We start from the raw sequence: 21593 nt of genomic DNA on the forward strand, positions 1-21593 counted from the left end.
TTTTTTTCTGCTCAGTATTTACAAAACTATAGACTAGAGGTACTCATACTAGCTACTTCCTTGATAATTTGTACTAGCTAACAAGACAAGTACTGATATAATACATACTTTTAAAACAAGAATCATTGATAACAAAAAAAGAAAAAAAAAGAAAAACTTCATAATAAATGGCACCCTCAACAAAAGATGTATATCTTGCCATGATTGAGCTTTCTCTCTCGTACACCAGACTGTGGCACAAACTGTCAGAACTAACCAACGAGAGCTTAAGACAAAGTGACACATGAACAGCCAACAAAGTGGCCATTGATTACAAACACTATCGATATCTAACTGAATGGGCAAGCATCCCGAGTTGGGAGAGTAAAATGTAAATTTACTTTCCCCAAAAAGGGGGAACAGAGAGTCAAGGCAGAATCAACACATTCCAGCTGATTGAAGATATTTTTAGATTCAGGGACAGAACACATTAAAAGTTGCCCTCTGCTTTTTCATTTGGGTACGATGCGTACTCCTGTGTGGGCACAATGTATCAAAATGAGGGGAATGCTTCCAGGTAAGGCTTTAGACATGCAAGAGAAAATACATTGCAGCTCTGGTGTGGAAAAGTGGAAGTAGCAATCACACTGCAACAGTAGTCGAGCTGCAGGGTGAATTTAAACAAAACAAAAACAAAAAAGGAGATCCTATATAACGGTAAAGCCATCTAGTATCTATGTCTCTCCAAGCCGGTTAGAAAACTCTCTGAGGAATTCATTTTGAACATCCCGCACACGCTCGCACGCCGGTCGTCTGCGTGGATAAATCTCTTCAGGTGTTCCTGATGCCGAGCGCCGTCTCCAGCTCCTGTCGCCTCTGCTGGACCTGAAAAACACAAAGAAAAGATTCAATCAGCAGAACACAATGCGATGATAAAAAGGTCAACAATGGCCATGAGTGGTTGTCCATGCGAACATGCTGATGTTAAGAAGACACGTTTATCCTTTCCACCATCTTAGTTTAGTGTTAGCATGCAAACAGTTGCTGATTAGCACTCAAGATGAAGTTGATTTAACAGAAAAACAATCTACTTTTATAAGTGATTTATTGTTTTAGTAATTACAAATGACAAACATTCTCCGCCTTCAGCTTGTCAAAGGTGAGGATTTGTTGCTTTCTTCGTGGTAAGTGTTAGTACATTTAATATGTTTTGGATTGTTTGTTGGAAACAATAACTACTTCTGTCACCTTGGCTCTGGAAATAATGGGCATTCATCACTTTATAAGAAAACTAAACTTCCTCGTTCTCTTTGCTTGTTTTACTTTTCCAACAGTGGAAAATGGCTTCCCAACATGTGAGTGCAGAGGATGTCATGGCCAATGATTTTTATTATTATTTTTTTTCAGCCGCAGAGAGGCCGCTCGAGGCTACAGCGGAGAGGATTGTGCCGGTGGGGACCCTGCAGAAACTGAGCAAACCTGCTGCTCGCATGCAATGCATTCTGGTAAATGGCTCCGCAGTGGGAGACATCGGCTAACTCGGTCAACATAGCACACACCTATTTATTCAGTGGACTACATTTACCATCAGCACTTATTGTGCATTCATATAAAAATTAATTGGCGAATTGTCTCTTCAAGTCCAACCAGTTATATTTTTTGGGGTGATTTCTTACAGGCAAAAAAAAAAAATCACCGTTAATGACTGAACCAAATTTCATGGCAACCTATGCAATAGTTGTTTTCACGAAACAGTGTGGCGCTAGAGGAAAAGTCAGGGGTTCACTAGAGTTGAAAGGATTCAGCCTCTGGGGAACATGAACGTCATCAACATGTCATGCTCTTTCATAATACAGTTGTTGAGATAATTCAGTTAGGACCAAAGAAGAAGAAATAAAGAAATCCAAAGTGTAGGAGGAGGAACAAAGTGAATTACCTTGGAGTAGAAGTAGCGACAGACCGCCTCCTGAGCCCACGGCTGGTAGTAAAACTCTGCTCTCCGCTCTTCTTCTGGGTTTGCTACCACATCTGTCATGGTCTGTAAATAGAGAAAAGACACATTTACACATCTATCAAACGCTGACCGCAGCTGAGACGAACGTATCGTCGCAAGAGCACAAGGTTGGCTGTCGAGCTTTGAAATGAATTTGTTCAATTTCACAGAGATTCGGTTGAACAAACACTGCAGGTGGTTGACAGCTGGTCAGCTGATAATGGGCTCAGTCAGCGGACGTGTTATTAAATGTTTCACGCTCTTATTTAGACTTTGCGATCCTGTGTTACAGCTGAGTGAGCAACATGAGAGAGAGCACGACGTCCACGTACTAATATGTAATAAAGTCCTCTCTTCCCAGAGTAAACCTCCAGTAGAACAAATATTATTAACCTCAAACATGAACTCACAGAACCTTAAAACGAACCAAGCTTAAATATTTACATGTCAAGTGTGTGTCTGTAGTTTTAGTGTTTCCCTCTGAGATACTCTGAGTAGTTATCATGCATCTGTGACTTTAAACACTGCAGAAGTTTATTTTTATTGCATCCACTTTCTTAATCTGCTTCCGTTTCCCAATGTTTTGTTGAAACGCCAACACAATGTGCTGCATTAGAGATGTTTTTTTTTTTTTTACAGATTGTCAATTTAAAGAACCCAAATCACAAAGTTGCCTCAATGGGCTTCACAGATCCGTACAGCATGACCTCCTCCGTCCTAAAACCTTTAAATCAAAGAAGCAATAAGTCTCCAGGCAGAAGGGAATTTTCTTCTAGGATGGGATAAATAATCATGACATCATGCCGTGTGCACAGAGAACAGTGACAGTGAAATTGCACTATGGAGAAAATGAATGATATTAGGAATGTAGATGGAGCAACAGCAGTAGCAGTAAATCACATTGTTTACTCAAAACATTGAAAGTCTTTTGGCTGAGATCTATTGACGCTAATGTCGGTGGACAGACTCATATTGCCGCTTCTTCTTATCAATGATGGATTTCTCTCTGAACAACTGCTGAACATTGATGCCAAACGGCAGTATGCTTACGAGTCTGAATGACAAAAGCTTTAGGGATGCTCGCTGCATGCAAAACAGCCGTGATATACTGCATGTGGTGGATGTGTTTGTTTGGTATCTGCTGAGATACGAGAGCACAGATAAACAAGCTTTAAGTGCCTCGAGGACTCAGTTGTGACGGACGGACTCACCTTGAGGTCTCTGCACTGCGACTGCAGCCAGTCGTTGATGAAGCCCTGAGGATCTCTGGCAAAATTCAACATGAACTCTCTCTGGGTCTTCAGCTGGTTAATGGTCTCAATGGTTTCATGTATCTGAGAAGAATTAAAGAGAATAAAGAGACGAGTCATCAATTTAAAGTAATTAATACGGCATTAATTAAATGGAACATCGCTGACACAGGGAAAAAAGGGGGGGGGGGGGAGAGAGACAGGAGGAGTTTCCTTAATAACCATTTTACAGCAAGTATTCCTGACATCAGCAGTTTTATTTTATTAGAAGACAATATACATACAGAGAAAACTAAGACGCTACGGTTCTGATATGAGGCCGGCAGGAAGCGGGTGTGTATCAGTAATGGTCACCAAACCCAAAATAAAGTCACAACATCAATGCCGCCGATAAACTATAAACAAGCTCTCTGTATTTACAATGTTGACTCAGGACAAAAGACGTCACAGGAGGAATGGCTCCGCGCCTTATCAATGCGATTACAGCCATCCCGGCAAAGCTAACGTTCGTCTAAGCTCTCTGTTGTACCTTGTTGTCCAGTCCTGCTATTTCCTGCTGACTGGCTGTGGAGAGCAGGAAGGAGTTCATCTGGGTCTTCAGTGTGTCGTCCACCTCCACGTCAATGTCATAGCAGGCGGTCTTCTTTTGGTCATTAGGGTCAACGCTACAACAGGAGACCGCACATTTAGTTCTCTTTATATGTGGAGATTAGCCAGAACACAACTTTAACATCAGAACCTAATGCATCACCGTAGTGAAGTTACCTGATCACATGGTTGATGATGATTGGCTCTGGGGGCATCAGGAGTGCATGCAAGCGCTGCGGGATCTCGGAGAACTTCATTCTCTGAGTCTCAAAAATCTGCACAAATGAAACCAACACCCCGTTCTTTTGTCAGAGCCTACGACTAGAAATGAGCAAAACTAGACATATTAAGCGGCATTACTCAGACCGATCAGGCAAAAAACAAGAAACACATTTAAAGAAATCATTCCCAACGCTGCACAATCACAGTCCACAGACACTACCAAACAACCACGAAGCTTTAAGCAAATATATTCACATTGAAGCAATTGATAAGAAAATAAGCGTATGACATCATCGGATAACTTTTGGAGCGAGTGCTCGCGACTTTCATTGGGAAAAAATTGGCAACACACTGCATTTTGTTTTCCACAGTTCATTTGGTTGTTCAGATACTGGGAATAGTAACCGCAAAGAACTTACATTGATACTCTTTGGTAACTGGAGATAGCTACTGAAAGCTCCCGAGGAAAACAAAAGCACTACGCTGCCTCTGTTTTGGTTATTCCAGTGGTGGACACCACTCCTCTGTGATTGAGCCTTCATTTCCCCGGTGGCAGACAGAAGGGCTGAGTGAAAGCGAGGCTTAAAGGGAACCAATCTAAATGCAGATGGTTTTATTATTCTATAGCCCTTACATCTAAATAGTGCTGTCTAGATGTACTTCTTAATGATAAGTCAAAGCAAAAATGTGCCTCTTTCCATTCAAATGTAGCAAATACTATTTGGACATCAAGAGAGTAAATAAAATCAAAGAATTGTCTTTAAGTCTTTTGTCAAACAATTGGGGATTTCAGAGAAACTGTTTGAGTTACTCTGCTTTATTAATGTCAACATATTCAAAATGTGTTCTATTTGGCCTCAAGGCTCGAGCCCTGGGGCAGGTTTGAGTTCAAAGGAAGAGCGCGCTGAACTTCCTGTCGACTCACATTCAGTATGTGTGCTTGTGTTTGTTTTGAAAAGAAAACGACAAAGTAGTATTCTAAATTAATTTCTTTATTAATCACTCACATATAAACTAACTATGCCTCTAATGTGCGAGTTATTTGATCTATTTAATGTTTATTTTCACAGTAACAGGTGTATAGCTTGAACCAACCCCACCTCTGTGCCAACAGTTGCAATAACCCACTCTTTTGTCCTAGCGCATGTTCGCCTCCGCTACCAAGACGTGTGAGAATGTTTACTGACAGCGTGCATACAAGGGTAAAATAAAGCAAAACTGATCCTTTTGAATTCATGGTTCTATCTTTACTTCATTACAAATCACTGTTGTAATTACAAGAATCTCTAAGCTAACCAGAGAATTGATTTCGTTCGTTCACTTTGTAGGAATTCACCGTTAGCTTTCCACAATCCTCTGTTCATCTTGACCCAGCAGACAGAAAAGCACTGGAAACCAGTCAGTGAGCCAGAGAGAAGAGAGTCCATACAAGGACAGAGGGACGGGTAGAGAGACAGATGGCACAACATCAAGAGCACCATTAACCGGGACAACTATGCGGCTGTCGCTCATTCCAGCTTCATACAACGGCCACAGTTTGTATCCATCAGGTTTATCTTTTGGTGTGTTTCTAAATAACAAAATGCGTCACTGAAGTGTAATGACAATCTTAAGGAGCGGTATGTTACTAAAAGGACTCGACTCACCTGCTGCAGGTATTTGTCACAGTTGATGAACTCGCGCTCATGAGGGTCTTGGAGCTTGTGGGTCTTGACGTACTGCCACAGAGCCTGAATGATGACCGGTCTGGTCTGGGTGTGGATACCCAGCATACGAGCCAGCCGGGGGTCCAGCTTGAACTGAGGGGGCTGTTTGGTACACAAGAAAGATTGGTTTGATATGAAGCCAACAACTAAAGGTTTGAAAAGCACTTGAATCACAGGGCCTTCTGAGAGGTGGAGTAAACCCCGAGCATGTCTTTACCTGGTAGTCGAGCATGAGCAGGACGGTGCAGCGAACACCCACATCACCGGGCCTCTTCACCTGGAAACCATCCGTCTCCTGGGTGGTGGCAGTCCTGTGCCACTAAAATAACATTTCAAACATTTGTTACGTATTTATACATCGCATTTATACACACAAGTATTTACTGGGTTTAACTAGAGCTGAAATGATTAGTTGGCAACTATTTTGATAATACATTTATCCACATTTTAGATGATATAAGGATATAAAGCGTGAGATTTCCTGCATTTTCTGTCTTAAATGATCATTAACAGAATATCTTTAGGTTTTGGATTGTTGGTCTGATGAAGAGGTCACCTAGAGCTAGCTAGATGCAAATTTAAGAGCAGAAAAAAGACAGACAAACAGTGAACGCTCTTTTCATAATTAAAGGGGATAACTGGGTAAATACCTGCTTGTGTATTAGGATGCACATAATAAACTCTTACTTCCACAAGGTGATTATCTGGACCATACAAGTCCTTGTCCAACTCGATCACCAGAGACTTGAAGAAAGAGGAGAACTTCCGCTTCTGTTTGGTGGCTTCATACTTGGACACAGCCGTCTGCAAAGCAAATGTTACAGGAAGTGGAAATATAATTGAAATCATAATCTGTGTAAAACATTAGAACTTTAAGTATAAAGACTTTTTGTTTCATAGTTTTGGCTCAATGTGGTTGGTTATATAAGCAGCGCTCTGGAATAAATGTAAACTACTGTTCAAGCAGCTTACATGTTAACTCATATCCAAAACTGTACACACAGAAGACATTCATATAAACCAATATGTTTCAATGATGAAGCTTACATCTTCCAGCAGACGCCCCTCAACACGTAGCTCCCATGATGCCACTGTGCCCTCTCCGTCCTCGGCGTCTGGCTTTGCGGGGTTAAAGGTGTTCGATATGAAGATCCGAAGCTTTCTCTTTTGCTGGAAAACAACCAAAACAAACTTTAAATTGAGGGGCTATCATTCACTCAACACTAACTTGTTATCTACACCGATAATCAGCGCATGTGCACAAACAAGGAAAGGTAAGTTAGCGTGCAGCTTAATTTAAGATTAAATCAATGTATTGGTCTGCTGAAGACGGACACCGAGAGGACATCTGCGAGGCATGTTGTCCACCTAACCACGTACGTATTGAAGCCTGGTTCAAGAGCAATAAACAAATCCACCTTTACACGGTAACCAGTGATACGTCTGAACTCATAGTGCTGTGGGCATTTTTACACGCCTTCACTGAATTACATCAATTTTAAATGTGCAGTTATGGGGATGGATGGAGGCCTCTGGGGGCTTTGTAATTAATTTCAGGTCTGAAGCGGAGTGATTGAGGGATTCCAGGAGTGCAGACTGCATTTGATCCATACCTTAATGGGCCTCTTGAGGGCCTCCTGAATGTCCAGCCTCTTGCGCATGATGGTCTGATCCAGCTTCCTCTCAAAAGCCAGCAGATCCATGTAAGCCTGAGACTCTGGGACCAGTTCCCTGATCTAGGACACAACGAAATACACTGGTGACCAGCTGTTTACACAAGCATCATTCAAACCAATTACAGTATTTGTTTTTATCAATAGAAATACAATCTTTTATTTCATAATCATTTAAAAAGTGTGAACCGTGAGTTTTATGATCCGTTGCACCGCTACAAATAAGTCATCTTAGTTGCTTACAGCACTCGCACTTGTAGTACTTAGTAAAAAAAGCTGTAGTAAAAAAAGCCCCCTCGATTAAAATATAAATGGACGAGTAATTGTAATCTCTCCGACACAATGAAGGCCCGGATCAATGGACTTCCATGGACTGCTGCTTAAATAACACTCACCCTCTGAGGTAGAATTTTATCAGCCATCTTCTTCTTCTTTGTGCTGTAAAGACAAATTATTAAATTTGAATGTTAGTCAAAGAGGAGTAGTGCTGGATTAAAATAATCTGAATAAGTGTGATCACACAGGTTCAAAACTAAATGTAGAATACAGCTATACCTTAACGTGGGCAGTTATTATCATCAATCAAGCAATCACGGCATATGAGAGAGCACATTCAGCAGCACCGGAAGAGGAAACGTGGGCATCAATGATGCTTGAAGCTCAATCAAAGTCAAAAAACAACCGGGAACAGTGTTTTCCTGATGTTACAGTTTTTATGTTAAACATATTTTCTGCCCAGAGACTTGTTTTTGTTGCTGCCGTTTACATTCCTCCTGATGCAAATTCAAAACATACATTATGGGATGCACTACTGTTCTGGTTTTGTTTGTGTTTTGTTTGTGTAAAAGATGTGCTACAACTGCATTTTGCTGTGCATCCCTTTGAATCTATTAAATACATTTCATTTAAATATCAATAGGGCTATTGATTCATCTGTTGATTATTTTCTCAATGAATCTTATAATTGTTTCTATAACACATCAGAAATAGGGATATTATGACATTCCTTTGCACTAAAGCCACAATGTATTTAAATAGCTAATTTTGACAAACAAACGAGCCAAGATCCAAAAATATTCAATGTGCAGTTATATACAACAGAGACAAGCAGCAAACCCTCATATTTGAGAGGCTGAAGCCACCGGATGTTTGTCATTTTGCTCAAGAAGAGATCAGATGAGATCAAAATAGTTGCCAACTAAATTTCAGTCTTTTCAATTAATCATTTCATCTCAACACTGATGAATCTTTCTGTAAGTTTAAGGACATTTAATAAGGCCAGATCACTCCGATCAAAGCATTTCTTTATAAAAAATAACTATTTCCATTAAGAAAAGTCCCCTTTTCTTCAATCTGAGACAGTAAAGAGAGATTTTATTAGGAAACATGGTTTTGGGTGACAGTGATGAAGCAGTGGACGAGTGCAGGATGGCGTGTCTGACGGAGTGGGCGGCTGCAGAGCGTATTCACAATCAAAACACTATTTTTTTTACGCCGTTTAATACAAAAGAAAGCCCATAATAAAAGTAAAGCTGTGAATATTGATCTTCTGTATGGGTCGGGATGACTTACTGCTGGTTGCGGTTCTGCTGCTGAACCTGCTGGATCTGTTGGGGGGCGGGCCTCTTGCGAGACGGGTCCATTACGCCGGGCATCACAGGACGAGACACGGGGCTGTTGCCGTATCCTGGGGGGCCCATGGCTGGTCCTTGTGGGGTCATGCGGCTGGATGGAGGCATGCCTGGTCTCTGCATAGAATATATAGGGGAAATTATTTTTCAGAATTGAAAAGAAATGGATGGTTTTTAGCTTCTCAAACGTGCTTTTCCTTGCCTAACATTAAAGTACTATAAATATAGTTGTGTGAAAAAGTGTTTGCCCCCTTCCTGATTTCTTATTTTTTTGCATGTTTGTCACACTTAAATGTTTCAGATCATCAAACAAATTTAAATATTAGACAAAGTTAATACAAGTAAACACAAAATGCAGTTTTTAAATGAAGGTTTTTATTATTAAGGGGGAAAAAAAATCCAAATCTACTCCCTGTGTGAAAAAGTGATTGCCACCTAAACCTAATAACTGGTTGGGCCACCCTTAGCAGCAACAACTGCAATCAAGCGTTTGCGATAACTGGCAATGAGTCTTTTACAGCGCTGTAGAGGAATTTTGGCCCACTCATCTTTGCAGAATTGTTGTAATTCAGCCACATTGGAGGGTTTTCGAGCATGAACCGCCTTTTTAAGGTCATGCCACAGCATCTCAATCGGATTCAGGTTGGGACTTTGACTAGGCCACTCCAAAGTCTTCATTTTTGTTTTTCTTAAGCCATTCAGAGGTGGACTTGCTGGTGTGTTTTGGATCATTGTCCTGCTGCAGAACCCAAGTGCGCTTCAGCTTGAGGTCACGAACAGATGGCCAGACATTCTCCTTCAGGATTTTTTGGTAGACAGCAGAATTCATGGTTCCATTTACCACAGCAAGTCTTCCAGGTCCTGAAGCAGCAAAACAGCCCCAGACCATCACACTACCACCACCATATTTTACTGTTGGTATGATGTTCCTTTTCTGAAATGCCGTGTTACTTTTACGCCAGATGTAATGGGACATACACCTTCCAAAAAGTTCAACTTTTGTCTCGTCAGTCCACAGAGTATTTTCCAAAAGTCTTGGGGATCATCAAGATGTTTTCTGGCAAAACTGAGACGAGCCTTTATGTTCTTTTTGAAGAACCTTTTCCAGACTGATAGATCTCAATTACTTTGTTTCTCATTTGTTCCTGAATTTCTTTGGATCGCAGCATGATGTCTAGCTTTTGAGGATCTTTTGGTCTACCTCACTTTGTCAGGCAGGTCCTATTTAAGTGATTTCTTGATTGAGAACAGGTGTGGCAGTAATCAGGCCTGGGTGTGGCTAGAGAAATTGAACTCAGCATTCCAAAGATGTGATAAACCGCAGTTAATTTATGTTTTAACAGGGGGTGGCAATCACTTTTTCACACAGGGCCATGTAGGTTTGAATTTTTTTTTCCCCTTAATAATAAAAACCTTCATTTAAAAACTGCATTTTGTGTTTACTTGTGTTATCTTTGTCTAATATTTAAATTTGTTTGATGATCTGAAACATTTAAGTGTGACAAACATGCAAAAAAATAAGAAATCAGGAAGGGGGCACTTTTTCACACAACTGTAGAATATATTCTGTTAAGCACATTGGGCATTGCAAATTCCGGCAGCCGTTTTTTCACTGTTACCTAATGCAACATTTTTTTGTCCCATAATCAAAGACATTGTAATTATATATGAGAGAACTTTATAAGAAGGCTGCCATGCTTATGAAAATCCACATCAGAGAAATCATCAATCCTACAAACCTTCCACCAATCTTGCTCATCAGTAATAACCGTAACACATTCTGCTGAGCTCTGATGTTAATCTATTCATTCACAACTGATCCAAACTCATTTTGCACAACACATTTTCAAGTACAATAGAACAAATAGCAGCTCTGTAGTGTTTACAGAAAAAAACAAACCCTGCTTTTTAAATCATCACATCCGCATACTTTCCTCCTACAAGAAGAGACGGGAACAACGTTCATGCCGGCTCCTTCAAACAAGTTAATACAGAACAAATCCCAACTCACCAAGCCCAGCACTAAGAACTCAAACAGGCGACTTTGTGTATTTGACTGCATGAGTGCAGGTGAGAAATACAGATAAATGACAAATCACTGACTGCAGCTTTCCCTCCAGCAGTCAGTTCAACAACTGAGAGAGATGAACGAAAAACACACCCTTTCTCCAGCGTGTGGTGGTGGTGGGGGTGGGGGGGGCTGGAAGAGTGACGGACATCGACTTGTCAACAAGACAAGCTAGATGAGTTGGCTCTGCCTTTTCCACACAGCGCAGTGTGGGCAGAGGAGCCGCAATTTCGATAATTTGGTGCTCTTTATAATATGAATGGTACAACCTTGGTTTACCGCTGAACAACTGGATTTCTGCAGTATTCAGAGTATGAAGCCACTTCGAGTGAGTAGAGAAAGGCTGCTTGTGTGAGTGAAAGCAGCCAAGGACGCTGGAGGAAAAAAAAAAAAAAAGATGTAACATCCTTTCACTAAACTATGTTTCAGGTTGCCAGTAGCTAGGCAGCACACTTTTCAAATACCGTGGATACACGATAAATGTCTCTTTAGACTACATCTGCACTGACAAGATCAGATACAATTAGTACTGAACTATTAGAAAATACACAGAGCCACAGATTGGATTACTTAAAAAAAAAAAAAAAAAAAAAAAAAAAAAAGGTATTATCTGCCAGGGTCTATTCACAAATCTATACAAATCACTTAGTAGCAGCATGCATGACAGGATAACAACTCGGGCTGTACCAGATCTCTCTTTTTAACATCTGAAGCTCCTACTGAGGTGTTTGAATGATGGTTGTATCTACTGTTATGTAAATGTGATTTATGGTGCAGGTAGATTGCTGCAGGAGCGCTCTGTTAATGCAGGTGCTTGCCTCTTTGTGTGAGAGAAATGTTTTCGACTACAGTGAAAATGGTTTTGAAAGGCTAAACACCAACACATGTGGACTGAAGGAGAATAGTTTGTTCAATAATAACATGTTGTAGATTTTGGAAATGATTCCATCTGTTTTTATCAATACATTTTAACTTTTGGACTTTACAATGATCTGGAAATGTTTGGATCAAGTTGGAAACAATCAGACGGAGCCTCCATAATTCAACATACTGTATAATACTTTTACTATAACAACAACCACTCAGGTCTATATAATCATGCTAAAGGCATTCAACAATGAATGAAGCGCATAGACAGATTACATATATTTGGGGATTGCCCCACAATGTGACATTTAATTTTGTATGAATATCCTATGACTTGTTTTCCGGAGCGTAAACAAACTATCCTTCCTCAAAGGGACTTGATTATTTACGGATGCTCAGGGGCCTTCACCCTCACTATTCACAATCAGCTTTGATGTTGGGAACGCTGCCAGACACACAGAGTGCCAAAGACTGGAAGACAACAATTTCACCTCCTTTCCAAATATCTCTTACACATTTTGAGAAATATTAACGACTTGAAAATGTCTCTTTCCATATGGGAAAAAGTTTGTTGCCTGCCTAACGCAAAGTACAGATGACCTGATTCTGGGATCAAATTGATCGTTTCCTCTCCTTACCCCGACAAAAACATCAAAGATATCAGTAACATGGCAAACCTTTCAGTGTTTCACATAGTTTAAACATTGTGCTCGTTAGCTACAGCCTCCATTGTTCAATATAATACACGAGCTGAAATTCAGACTTATATCATCAACAATGTATCACACTGCTTTAAACAAAAGTTTACACGTTTGATGCCAATGGATTAACACAGTTTTTATAAACCACCTGGGTCCACTTATTATGTTGTGTAACACCTTTACAAGCCGGGTGACACAAAGTTTACCAAAGGAAGGCGCTGACGTTGCTTCTGCAGGGTGGCACACAACAGACTAATGTTAATGTGAAGCACACAGGGACACACGAGAGGCTCTGCACTGATACAAACTGAGGCTTCGTGCAGCAGATTCATTCAAAAGTGGACCAGACATAGTAACTATAAAAGCCAACTTTTGCATTCAAGCAAAGCCTGAACTTTCTAAAGTTCGACGTTTATCATTAAAGGCTCCCTTCATCGCACTGTTTAGAAACCACTCAAAATATATTTGAATCATGTTTCAGCAAGTAAACTGAGCGGAACACAGTTACCAGCTAATGCTAGCGACGATAGCCGGCTAAGCTAATTGGCTACCGTGACTAACTAGCTCAGAATAATGTTAGCGGGCGGGAGGGTTAGCAAATTCAAACAACAAACAGACTCTAGTAAGAGTTAGTCGACTCTTTAAACGCGTCTGATGGGTGTGAACTTCTCCAGCTCCAGTGAGCTGTGGCCCGTGTCGGTGTCGGTGGTTAACGTTAGCCGCTAGTGACAAAGCAGCGGTAAGAGGCTTTGTTCTAGCGGACTGGCTAGCGCGTCAGCAGCAAAGATGGAGTGATATCTCACCGGGTACCCAGGCCCGGGCATTGGGGAGCGGTACATGTGGTTCTGCACGGCCGACGACGGTACCATCCTTCCAGAAGGAGTCCCGGGTCCCATGCCTGGTCCTACGCCCGGTACCGGTGGTCCGGGTCCCATAGCTCCACCGCCACCAACAGTCGGTGCTGACTGAAACCCCCCTCTGGCCGCCATCTCCTCTCTGAATGTCGCCGCCGGTAGAGGCACGGAGCTATCGCGAGAACGAGAACACAGTTTGGTGGTGGTGACAATTCCCCCAGCGCTCCCTGCTGGATGTCTGCGGTACTGTCGTACAACTATAGTAGTTAAAACGGTGTCAAATACCCAAAAGTAACATGATCCTGAAATATAGTAAGATACTGAATATAAACCACAGCACATTAGTAACAAATTACATAATCAACTAGTTCACATTCGAACATAGTCAACTTATATTATGTGTAATGCGATACTATAACTATGTATAACTATATACTATGAAAAATATTGTTCTTTCTACTCTGCTGTATGCACATTTTCTGAACATTTAATCACTTTTTTTCTTTTTGAAATGTGGCAAATGTGATCTGTTCACTGCCTGCAAGAAAACTTGATTTCTTGATTTCACGAAACAGCATCTTGAGCTCCTACAGAAAAGTGTATAAGAAATGTGTATCAGATGTGGGATATAATGAAATAAAAGTGTTCATTTTAACCTATGCAATCTTAACTATGAATGTCAATGGAAAAATATGATGATGAAATATGGAAAAAAAGATAAAAAACAAACGTTGCAATATCTCTTTCATTCAATTCAGAAAGATACTAAACAAACACACAACCAAAATGCCTGATAATAAAAACACAATTCTTTGAATAATTGGAGCTTTTATTTAATTAATTGATCAGTTAATGCCTTGAAAGTCACATGTGCTCCTACTGAATATCAACTCTCGGTCTGAGTTATCACAAAAATCACAGACATTATATTTTCTTTCAACACAGCAGGGGTTCATGAATAACTAAATCACAACCACAGCACCTCCAAACTGGATGGTTGTTTAACTGAAACAGTATTAGTTGACCTCCTCTAAGTGCATATAATCATATAATGTTTCATCTGAAGAAAGAACCTCTGGCTTCTAAATTAACAATTAGACAACAAGTTAGCGCAGCGGCTGACGTCCAAGTCAGCCGCAGGCTCAAACACTTTCTTGTTTCCGAACTTTAATGTCATTACACTTCCCTCCAATTAACATTATAACAGCACAAAACATGTCATTCCATCTGTTTGCACAGCATGCTTGCGTTTGATCAGAACATACTTGTGAGGGTACATCCAAGGGAGGAGGGGGGATACATTACGTTTTTTTTGTGCATTGGAGCAAGATGTTGTAAAGTTTTCATTCATGGAGCAAAAAAGTATCAGATTTGCTCCATTGTGATTCAAATCTCCAGAGAGGTGTTTAAGCCCCTGCGTGTGTGAGAGAGATGGCAGGTGATAATGTGTATCCTCGACAAGCCTATACTGACAGCCTGGATATTAAATTATAAGGGTTCATACTTCAAACAAGTGAAAGGACAAATCAGGCAGACTCAAGTCTGAATATAGCATTTCTCGGTGCTGAGAACGTTGACTGCGCTGTATTTATCAATCCTAATGAGCAGAATGTAAAGTGAAGCCCAGAGGAGCCGAGCTGCAGCCTTATCTATGACAAACGGCTGAGCATCCTAATTGCACTGAGAGATCTGACAGGATAAATTTATACCATAAACGTGACTCATCTGACATGCTGGGAGGAGTGAGAGCACAGAGACAAGCTGGAGCTTCAATTCATCTCTGTACAGTAAAGATTCAGTAACACAAAACAGTCTAACGGCCACTATACGAATCACATATTCTGGGTCAGTATATGCGCTTAACTTTACCCAGAACCTCTGGGTAGAAAATCAAGACAATGGGGTGTTTTTTTTTTTCAAATGTTGGGCACAGGTGCAAGAGCTAGTTAGACATTTAACTTCAGGAAAAGTAATAATACCACAGTGTGCAAGTGAAGTCTTGCATTCAATTTAACATACTTTAAAAAAAGAAAGAAAAAACACCACCTAAATATAGCAGTTGGTAAAGGTGCTAATTTGAACTACTTTATATGCTGCCCGGTAGTTTAATCTGTACGGTAATACGTCATAAACTATATGTTGATTATATTTTGCATTAATAATATATAAAACAGCAAATTCACCAAGCAGTTATATACATGTAGTGGAGTAAAAAGTACTATAAAGTTGCATAAAATAGAATTACTGAAGTAAAGTACAAATACCTCAGATTTGTTCTTAAGTAGCTATAGTGAATACATGTACTATTTGATGTTACCCAGTTGCAAACAGTTTTAAGTCAAACCTTGAATTTGATTTGTCTAACACTGGGTCAACATAACCATATATGTTTTATTATTTTAAAATACAGGTAAGTAACCCAACAGTTATATAAAAAAATAACACTGGGTCAAAACAACCCTTTGGTACTCGGTAAAGTTAACCCATTATGCTGCTTCTGTGAATTGACACAAAACGGAACAGATTGTGGCTCAGTGATTTTAATTGTGTGCGTTAATCTAGTTATTGGAAATGGCAGCACACTGTGCGCCACATCAAGGAACTGTTAAAGAAGAGCGTAATCTCCTTGTTGCTGCAGATAATGAGATGTGATAAAGGATTAGGAGGACATTAACTCTGACACACAAAGATCTAGTGCGAGAGCATGTTCAGTGACAGCAGAGGGCGCGAATAAAAGCGGCAGACGTGGGCGAGAACATGCACATGCACGAGTCTCATTAAAATATAGAAACAAACATTAGAGGTTGCCTGCATTCCTTTCCATCACATCCTGCTGCCCGGAGTGATTAGCTGAGGGTGTTACGGCCATTTCAGAAGGGCAGGCAGTTTGGGATGGATTCCAGTACAGATTCATCTTTCCTTTACACCGTCTTCAGATTGGCTGCGTGTCAGCTAACAAGGTGAAAGCAAGGAGGGAGCAGTCCTCTCTGATCTTCATATATTGGGGGGCTAAATGAGGGCACATAGAGTGATTTAACCTCATTTAGAGAGGAGAGACGCGGTTGCCAAGATTTCTGGATCTGCTAACATCACGTGAAATAAGACCACCAAAACTGCAGGAAATCTTTCCTCATCCATCATTTTTGGAGAGATTTTTCAGGTCGTCTGAAGTCCCGCTGGTAAACCCCACATACACCTGCTTTACCTTATCGGGAAAGCAGCAAGCATCTCCCGCAGGCTTTATCTCCCGTATTCTGACCATCCCCCCTGAGAAGCTTGTGAGTCCACGACCGTCGCCCAGACAAACACACAAATGCCCGCAGGAAATGAACAGCATCATCTTTTATTTTCTTGATTAATTAGTCTTCTTGGCAGGTACAACAGAACATAATAAAACCATCAGGGGGCACCATCATGTTTCAGACATTCCAAACAAGAAAAATCTTCATCAGATGTCGGAGCTGGTTCCCGGGAGCTTTAACACCTTGTATATTAATGCGCGGTTATTCATCTGAATGATAAAAAATGAATGCACGTTCGCATTTGCTGAACTAAGTCGAAGTTTGGTTTCACCACTAAAAGAAGTCATGAAAAAATCATTTGAAAAAAAGTAAACTTCTGTCCTCGAATATAACCCTCAGTGTCTGGTATAGCAGTGGACTGATGTGCAGCCGGCTGAGCAACAAACATGATTTCAAGGCAGACCATGTATTAAGGGTGCATAACTGGGCTCTAATATTCACCGTCATGCATCACCAAGCTGCTTTACTAACACAAGTGTGGCAGCCGGCAGCACCAGATGTACAGTAGAATATGAGAGCAGCCGTCCAGAATGTGCGGCTGCTGGCTGATTGACAATCTTGATAAAACTTGTATTGGCTGTGCAGCAGGATATTTCTCATCCATCCTTTTGTCATACTGCAGCAAAGAAATTGTAATTACATCTCAAGAGCGTGGAGCTCAAAATGACCAATGTTGTGGCTTGCAGCTGCTTGACTGCAGCCCAAATGAATGGTTGAAGCAGATAAGTAATATCTATTTTAATACCAGACGCCTGGCCCCAAACCCTCAATGCTGATTTAATTCCAAGAAAATGTTGTATGCATGAAAACACAAGATAAAATGTTGATTACAAAAAATGGAGATAGCAAAATGCCTAATCAGATTCTCTAAGAGCTATACTTGTGATTAAAAATGAACATTTGCACAGTATACGTGAGTTGAAAAATGCTTTGCTTTCCCTGTTTACCTCTTTGACCAAACGACAAATAAAGGTTTTTAGAGAGGCAAATAACTGATAAGAATAAAACCTCAGAAGAAGAACAATTTCCAAAATGATATTTAGATTTTATTTATGCTTTGATAACTAAATAGACCAGCCTATTACCTGGAAGATGGAGACAGGATTATCAGGCAATTTCGAGTATGTTTTATATGAAAGAAAGAAAAACAACCGAAAAACATTCCGATCAACACGATATTAATAATATGACAATATATCAAGAAGAATAGTACGTTGTCTTTTACATCACCTCTACATACTGGCGGTATTGTGCTTTGATAAGACTTTTGCAACTAGAACACAGATACAGAAATTCGTTTTTTAACAGCCCCACAAAACTCAAAACGATTCGAGCGATCAACTCTCCGAGAGACAAGGATTCACCTCACCGTTTTATCCTGCAGTCCAGATAAAAGTTTAAAGAGGCTGAATGAAAACTCCTCGGCTCGTCGGGCACACGTGAAAATAGAAAAACGAACGGATGAGACAATGAAATTAGGTGCAGCTCATTCATTCATTGCACAGTGATGCTGGCATGTGAGCACAAACACACACACACACACACACACATACACACACACGCAGAAATATATTGGATGTATGATCTTCCTTTTTATGTATATCATCGAGGCAAACGTGGTAATATATATATATATATATATAAATACACTATAAAAACATAGCACAAAAAGTAAGGAAATTTGTGTTTGGTAGATTATTTCTTTGTTGTAACAATGCTTCTTGGCAATAAATCTTATACCGTTGGAAAACCTGCTTATTTCCCTTTTAAATGGTGCCACACTTGTAAGGAACATGCATTTGTGGGATGAGCAGCAGAGCTGAGTATGTGGGTTGCGCCCATGAAAATTTTGCCAAATCTTCTCTGCCAATGCTAACAGAGCGGGGTTTATCAGAGACTACCTCCAGAATTTGGGAGTGGAGAGGATGGAATGGCCTGCCAGCAGTCCTGACCTCAACCCACATTGAACACTTGTGGGATCAGCTTGGGCGTGCCAGAGTGTTCGTGCCAGAGTGACCAACACAACCACGTTGGCTGACTTGCGACAAATGCTTTTTGAAGAATGGGATGCCATCCCACAGCAGTGTGTGAGCAGGCTGGTGACCAGCATGAGGAGGAGGAGCCAGGCTGTTGTGGCTGTGTATGGTTCTTCCACATGCTAATGAGGCTCCTGTTTGTTAAATTAATAAATTGTTAAATTGCCAATATGTCTTGTTTCTTCAGACTTCAATCATCCCATCCACCAAACAACACCAAACAAGAGTCAAAATAAGCTGTTTGGCATTGGCAGAGAAGATTTGGCAAATTTTTCATGGGCGCAACCCACATACTCAGCTCTGCTGCTCATCCCACAAATGCATGTTCCTTACAAATGTGGCACTTTTTAAAAGGGAAATAAACAGGCTTTCCAACGGTATAAGATGTATTGCCTAGAAGCATTGTTACAACAAAGAAATAATCTACCAAACACAAATTTCCTTACTTTTTGTGCTATGTTTATATATATATACATTGTATATATATATATATATATATATATATATATATAAATTCTAAATCAGAGATGGAATGAAAATCATGCACTGGACAAATACAAGCATGCATTTACATAATGAGACCTGAAATCTTCACCAGCACATTTTTAAATGGTAGATGATGCACCTCTAGCGCCAAACGCCCCTCGAAAACTTCCCTGCACACCCGACTACACTCATCTTGAACACAGATACATTCTCGTACAAACGACACAGAGCCCAGCTGTTGTTTTATGGAGCGCTGCAACAGTTACATATGTTGCTACATGTACAGTGGAGTAAGCGGTATGAACATTTGTCCCACTAGCAGGCCGGTGTTGTGTGAAACCATCGTGTGTTGCTGTGTTATATAAAGGCATGGGGGGCTCTTTTTATGATCTGCGGTCTATGGTGAGATAGCTGTACATGTTCCCTTGTTGGTTTTTACATTTTGTTTTTTTCGTCTTTTGAAAGAGAGGTCCGTGTTGGCAAGGTTCCTCCAATGAGCATCCTTTGCGGCAGTATTCCAGAGAAAAACACAGAGATAGAAGAGTTTAGAGTGCTGCGTGAAATGCTCTCCAGAAAATTAACAGATATTTGTATATTTGGGATATCCTCTCCACTTGGCCTCGGGTGACAGTTCTTTGTCATATCTGATTTGTCCACTTTACTCCCTTTCCATGTAAAAAGTGCCTCTGTTAGACTTTGTATCAGTTCCTCACACTCCCCGTGCTGGATATAGTTCTTGTTGTATGGTTGGTTTTGGTTGCATAACACGCACTTTGATGCTTCACCCGGGTCTGCTCAGCAAGTGAAGTCTTCAAAGTTGGCCTGGCCCGGGTGATGAGGTAGCATGTTGCCAGGATACGTTGATGGTGTACGCAGGTTCTCGCAAGGAGCCTGAGGGAGAAATGAGGAGAGAGAAAGAGAAAGAGAGGGAAAAAAAGGCAAGTAAGGAAAAGCAGAGGGGAGGATGAAGATAGAGGAGAGGAATGATCATCAGGAGAGGAAGTGGTGAGATAGAGGGGAGGCAAACAAGCAGAGGGGGAGTCATCACACTGAGAGTAAAACAGAAAATAAAATGCATTTGAGAAAACCTTAAAGTTATAAACTCCCTGATAAACATGACAAGAGCAACAAGCTGGGACAGAGAGAATATAGCTCCCTAAGAAATACTCTGGAGTAAAAAAAAGAAGACGAAAACACTAAAGATGGATGGAAAGACTACCACGTAAAGCAGGAGAGGAGTGTAGAGGAGGAGCACAACTCTGCCTTTCGTTCTCGGGGCTCAGACTTACAATTAAAGCGAACTGGCTTCATTTACAGTAGGAAATAAGTGAGCTGTCACACCTTTCAAAGCTCTAATTCCAGCCTGTCCCTGCAGGTCCCGTCCACCAGCTTTGATTTAATTCAAGCCACTTTCCGCTCTCCTATTTCTCTCTCGATTTCTTCTCCTTCTCAACTCAATCACCTTTTTACTCCCTTTCCTGTCTCTCAAGTCCTTCCCTCCCTAGCTTCCTCCATCTCTATCTCTTCACTAACCCTTCCTTACCGTTTCGCCCTCCTTCACTCGGCTGCACTTGAGACCAGAGAAGAAAAAGAACAAATAAATGGAGTCTGACACAGCGAAAGTGTTTAGAAGCAGCCTACTGACATGGCGTTTCACATCATCCAGAATCAGCACAGTTCCCCGGTCATTGTTGTTGCGGCCTTTGTGTTTCTTCTTCACGCATCGGCACAGCTTGTACTTGATCACCTGCAAAAAGACGAGGACAGCCATTACTGACCTTTTGGGATCAAAACACAATATTCAGAAACGTGCTTTGTTGCTTTTGGCCTTTTCATTGTTCAAGCCCACACGCTTTGGATCTTTAAGGATCGGGCAAAGTCAAATTCAAGAGGGATTGATTTTATGCATCTAAAAATAAGTTTTGTCCTCGATGCTGCACACGAGCAGGTAAAACAATCGGACGCACAAAAAATCTTTCTGCATGGAAGTAGCAACATATAATTACTCTAATGAGAACAGACAAAGACATCCTGACTAATCAAATATAATACATCCAAAATGTCAATGTATTCAGAGTCTCTGCTGCTGAGATGTGTGTGTGTGTCCACAGTAAGGACTGTAAGGTTAGGAGAGACACAGCGTTCGCCACTATCGCTAAAACGTGTCCTTGTGCAGATTGGAAAAACTCCCTTTTGTGAGCAAGTAATCACAGTAACAGTGGAGCAGTACACAATAC

The 21593-nt window shown here is 40.8% G+C and overlaps 2 protein-coding genes across 5 annotated transcripts in view; both read right to left on the reverse strand.

Annotated features, from left to right (window-relative positions):
• Positions 1–13688, reverse strand: smarcd1 (SWI/SNF related BAF chromatin remodeling complex subunit D1). The gene is made up of 13 exons (XM_031852469.1): positions 13482–13688; positions 8984–9159; positions 7807–7849; positions 7352–7474; positions 6786–6908; positions 6426–6542; positions 5956–6057; positions 5679–5840; positions 3988–4085; positions 3752–3887; positions 3184–3306; positions 1916–2017; positions 1–864 (listed from the first exon to the last, which is right to left on the reverse strand). Exons 1-13 carry the CDS (start codon positions 13665–13667, stop codon positions 811–813), a joined length of 1545 nt encoding a protein of 514 aa, XP_031708329.1. The 5' UTR covers positions 13668–13688; the 3' UTR covers positions 1–810.
• A 5691-nt stretch (positions 13689–19379) lies between these two features.
• asic1b (acid-sensing (proton-gated) ion channel 1b) overlaps positions 19380–21593 on the reverse strand; it is a 149283-nt gene continuing 147069 nt past the window's right edge. For 2 of the 4 annotated variants that reach the window (XM_031845120.1, XM_031845102.1), the window contains 2 exons: positions 21002–21103; positions 19380–20247 (listed from right to left, as the gene is read on the reverse strand). In XM_031845120.1, the coding sequence (XP_031700980.1) occupies positions 20152–20247; positions 21002–21103 (198 nt within the window). In that variant the 3' untranslated portion in view covers positions 19380–20151. Of the gene's footprint in view, positions 21104–21593 lie in introns of all 4 variants that reach the window. The other 2 variants (XM_031845112.1, XM_031845093.1) reach the window with 1 other exon arrangement.

The sequence above is a fragment of the Anarrhichthys ocellatus genome, unplaced genomic scaffold (genome assembly GCF_004355925.1).
Source record: "Anarrhichthys ocellatus isolate YVR2014 unplaced genomic scaffold, GSC_Weel_1.0 scaffold1, whole genome shotgun sequence".
NCBI lineage: Eukaryota > Metazoa > Chordata > Actinopteri > Perciformes > Anarhichadidae > Anarrhichthys > Anarrhichthys ocellatus.

Coding starts and splice junctions, on each gene's coding strand:
- smarcd1 (XM_031852469.1), bottom strand. CDS start 13,667: ATGGCGGCCAGAGGGGGGTTTCAGTCAGCACCGACTGTTGGTGGCGGT. Junction 6,543..6,785: donor AGGGGCGTCTGCTGGAAGAT/GTAAGCTTCATC, acceptor TTTGCTTTGCAG/ACGGCTGTGTCCAAGTATGA. Junction 865..1,915: donor GTCGCTACTTCTACTCCAAG/GTAATTCACTTT, acceptor TGTGTTTTTCAG/GTCCAGCAGAGGCGACAGGA.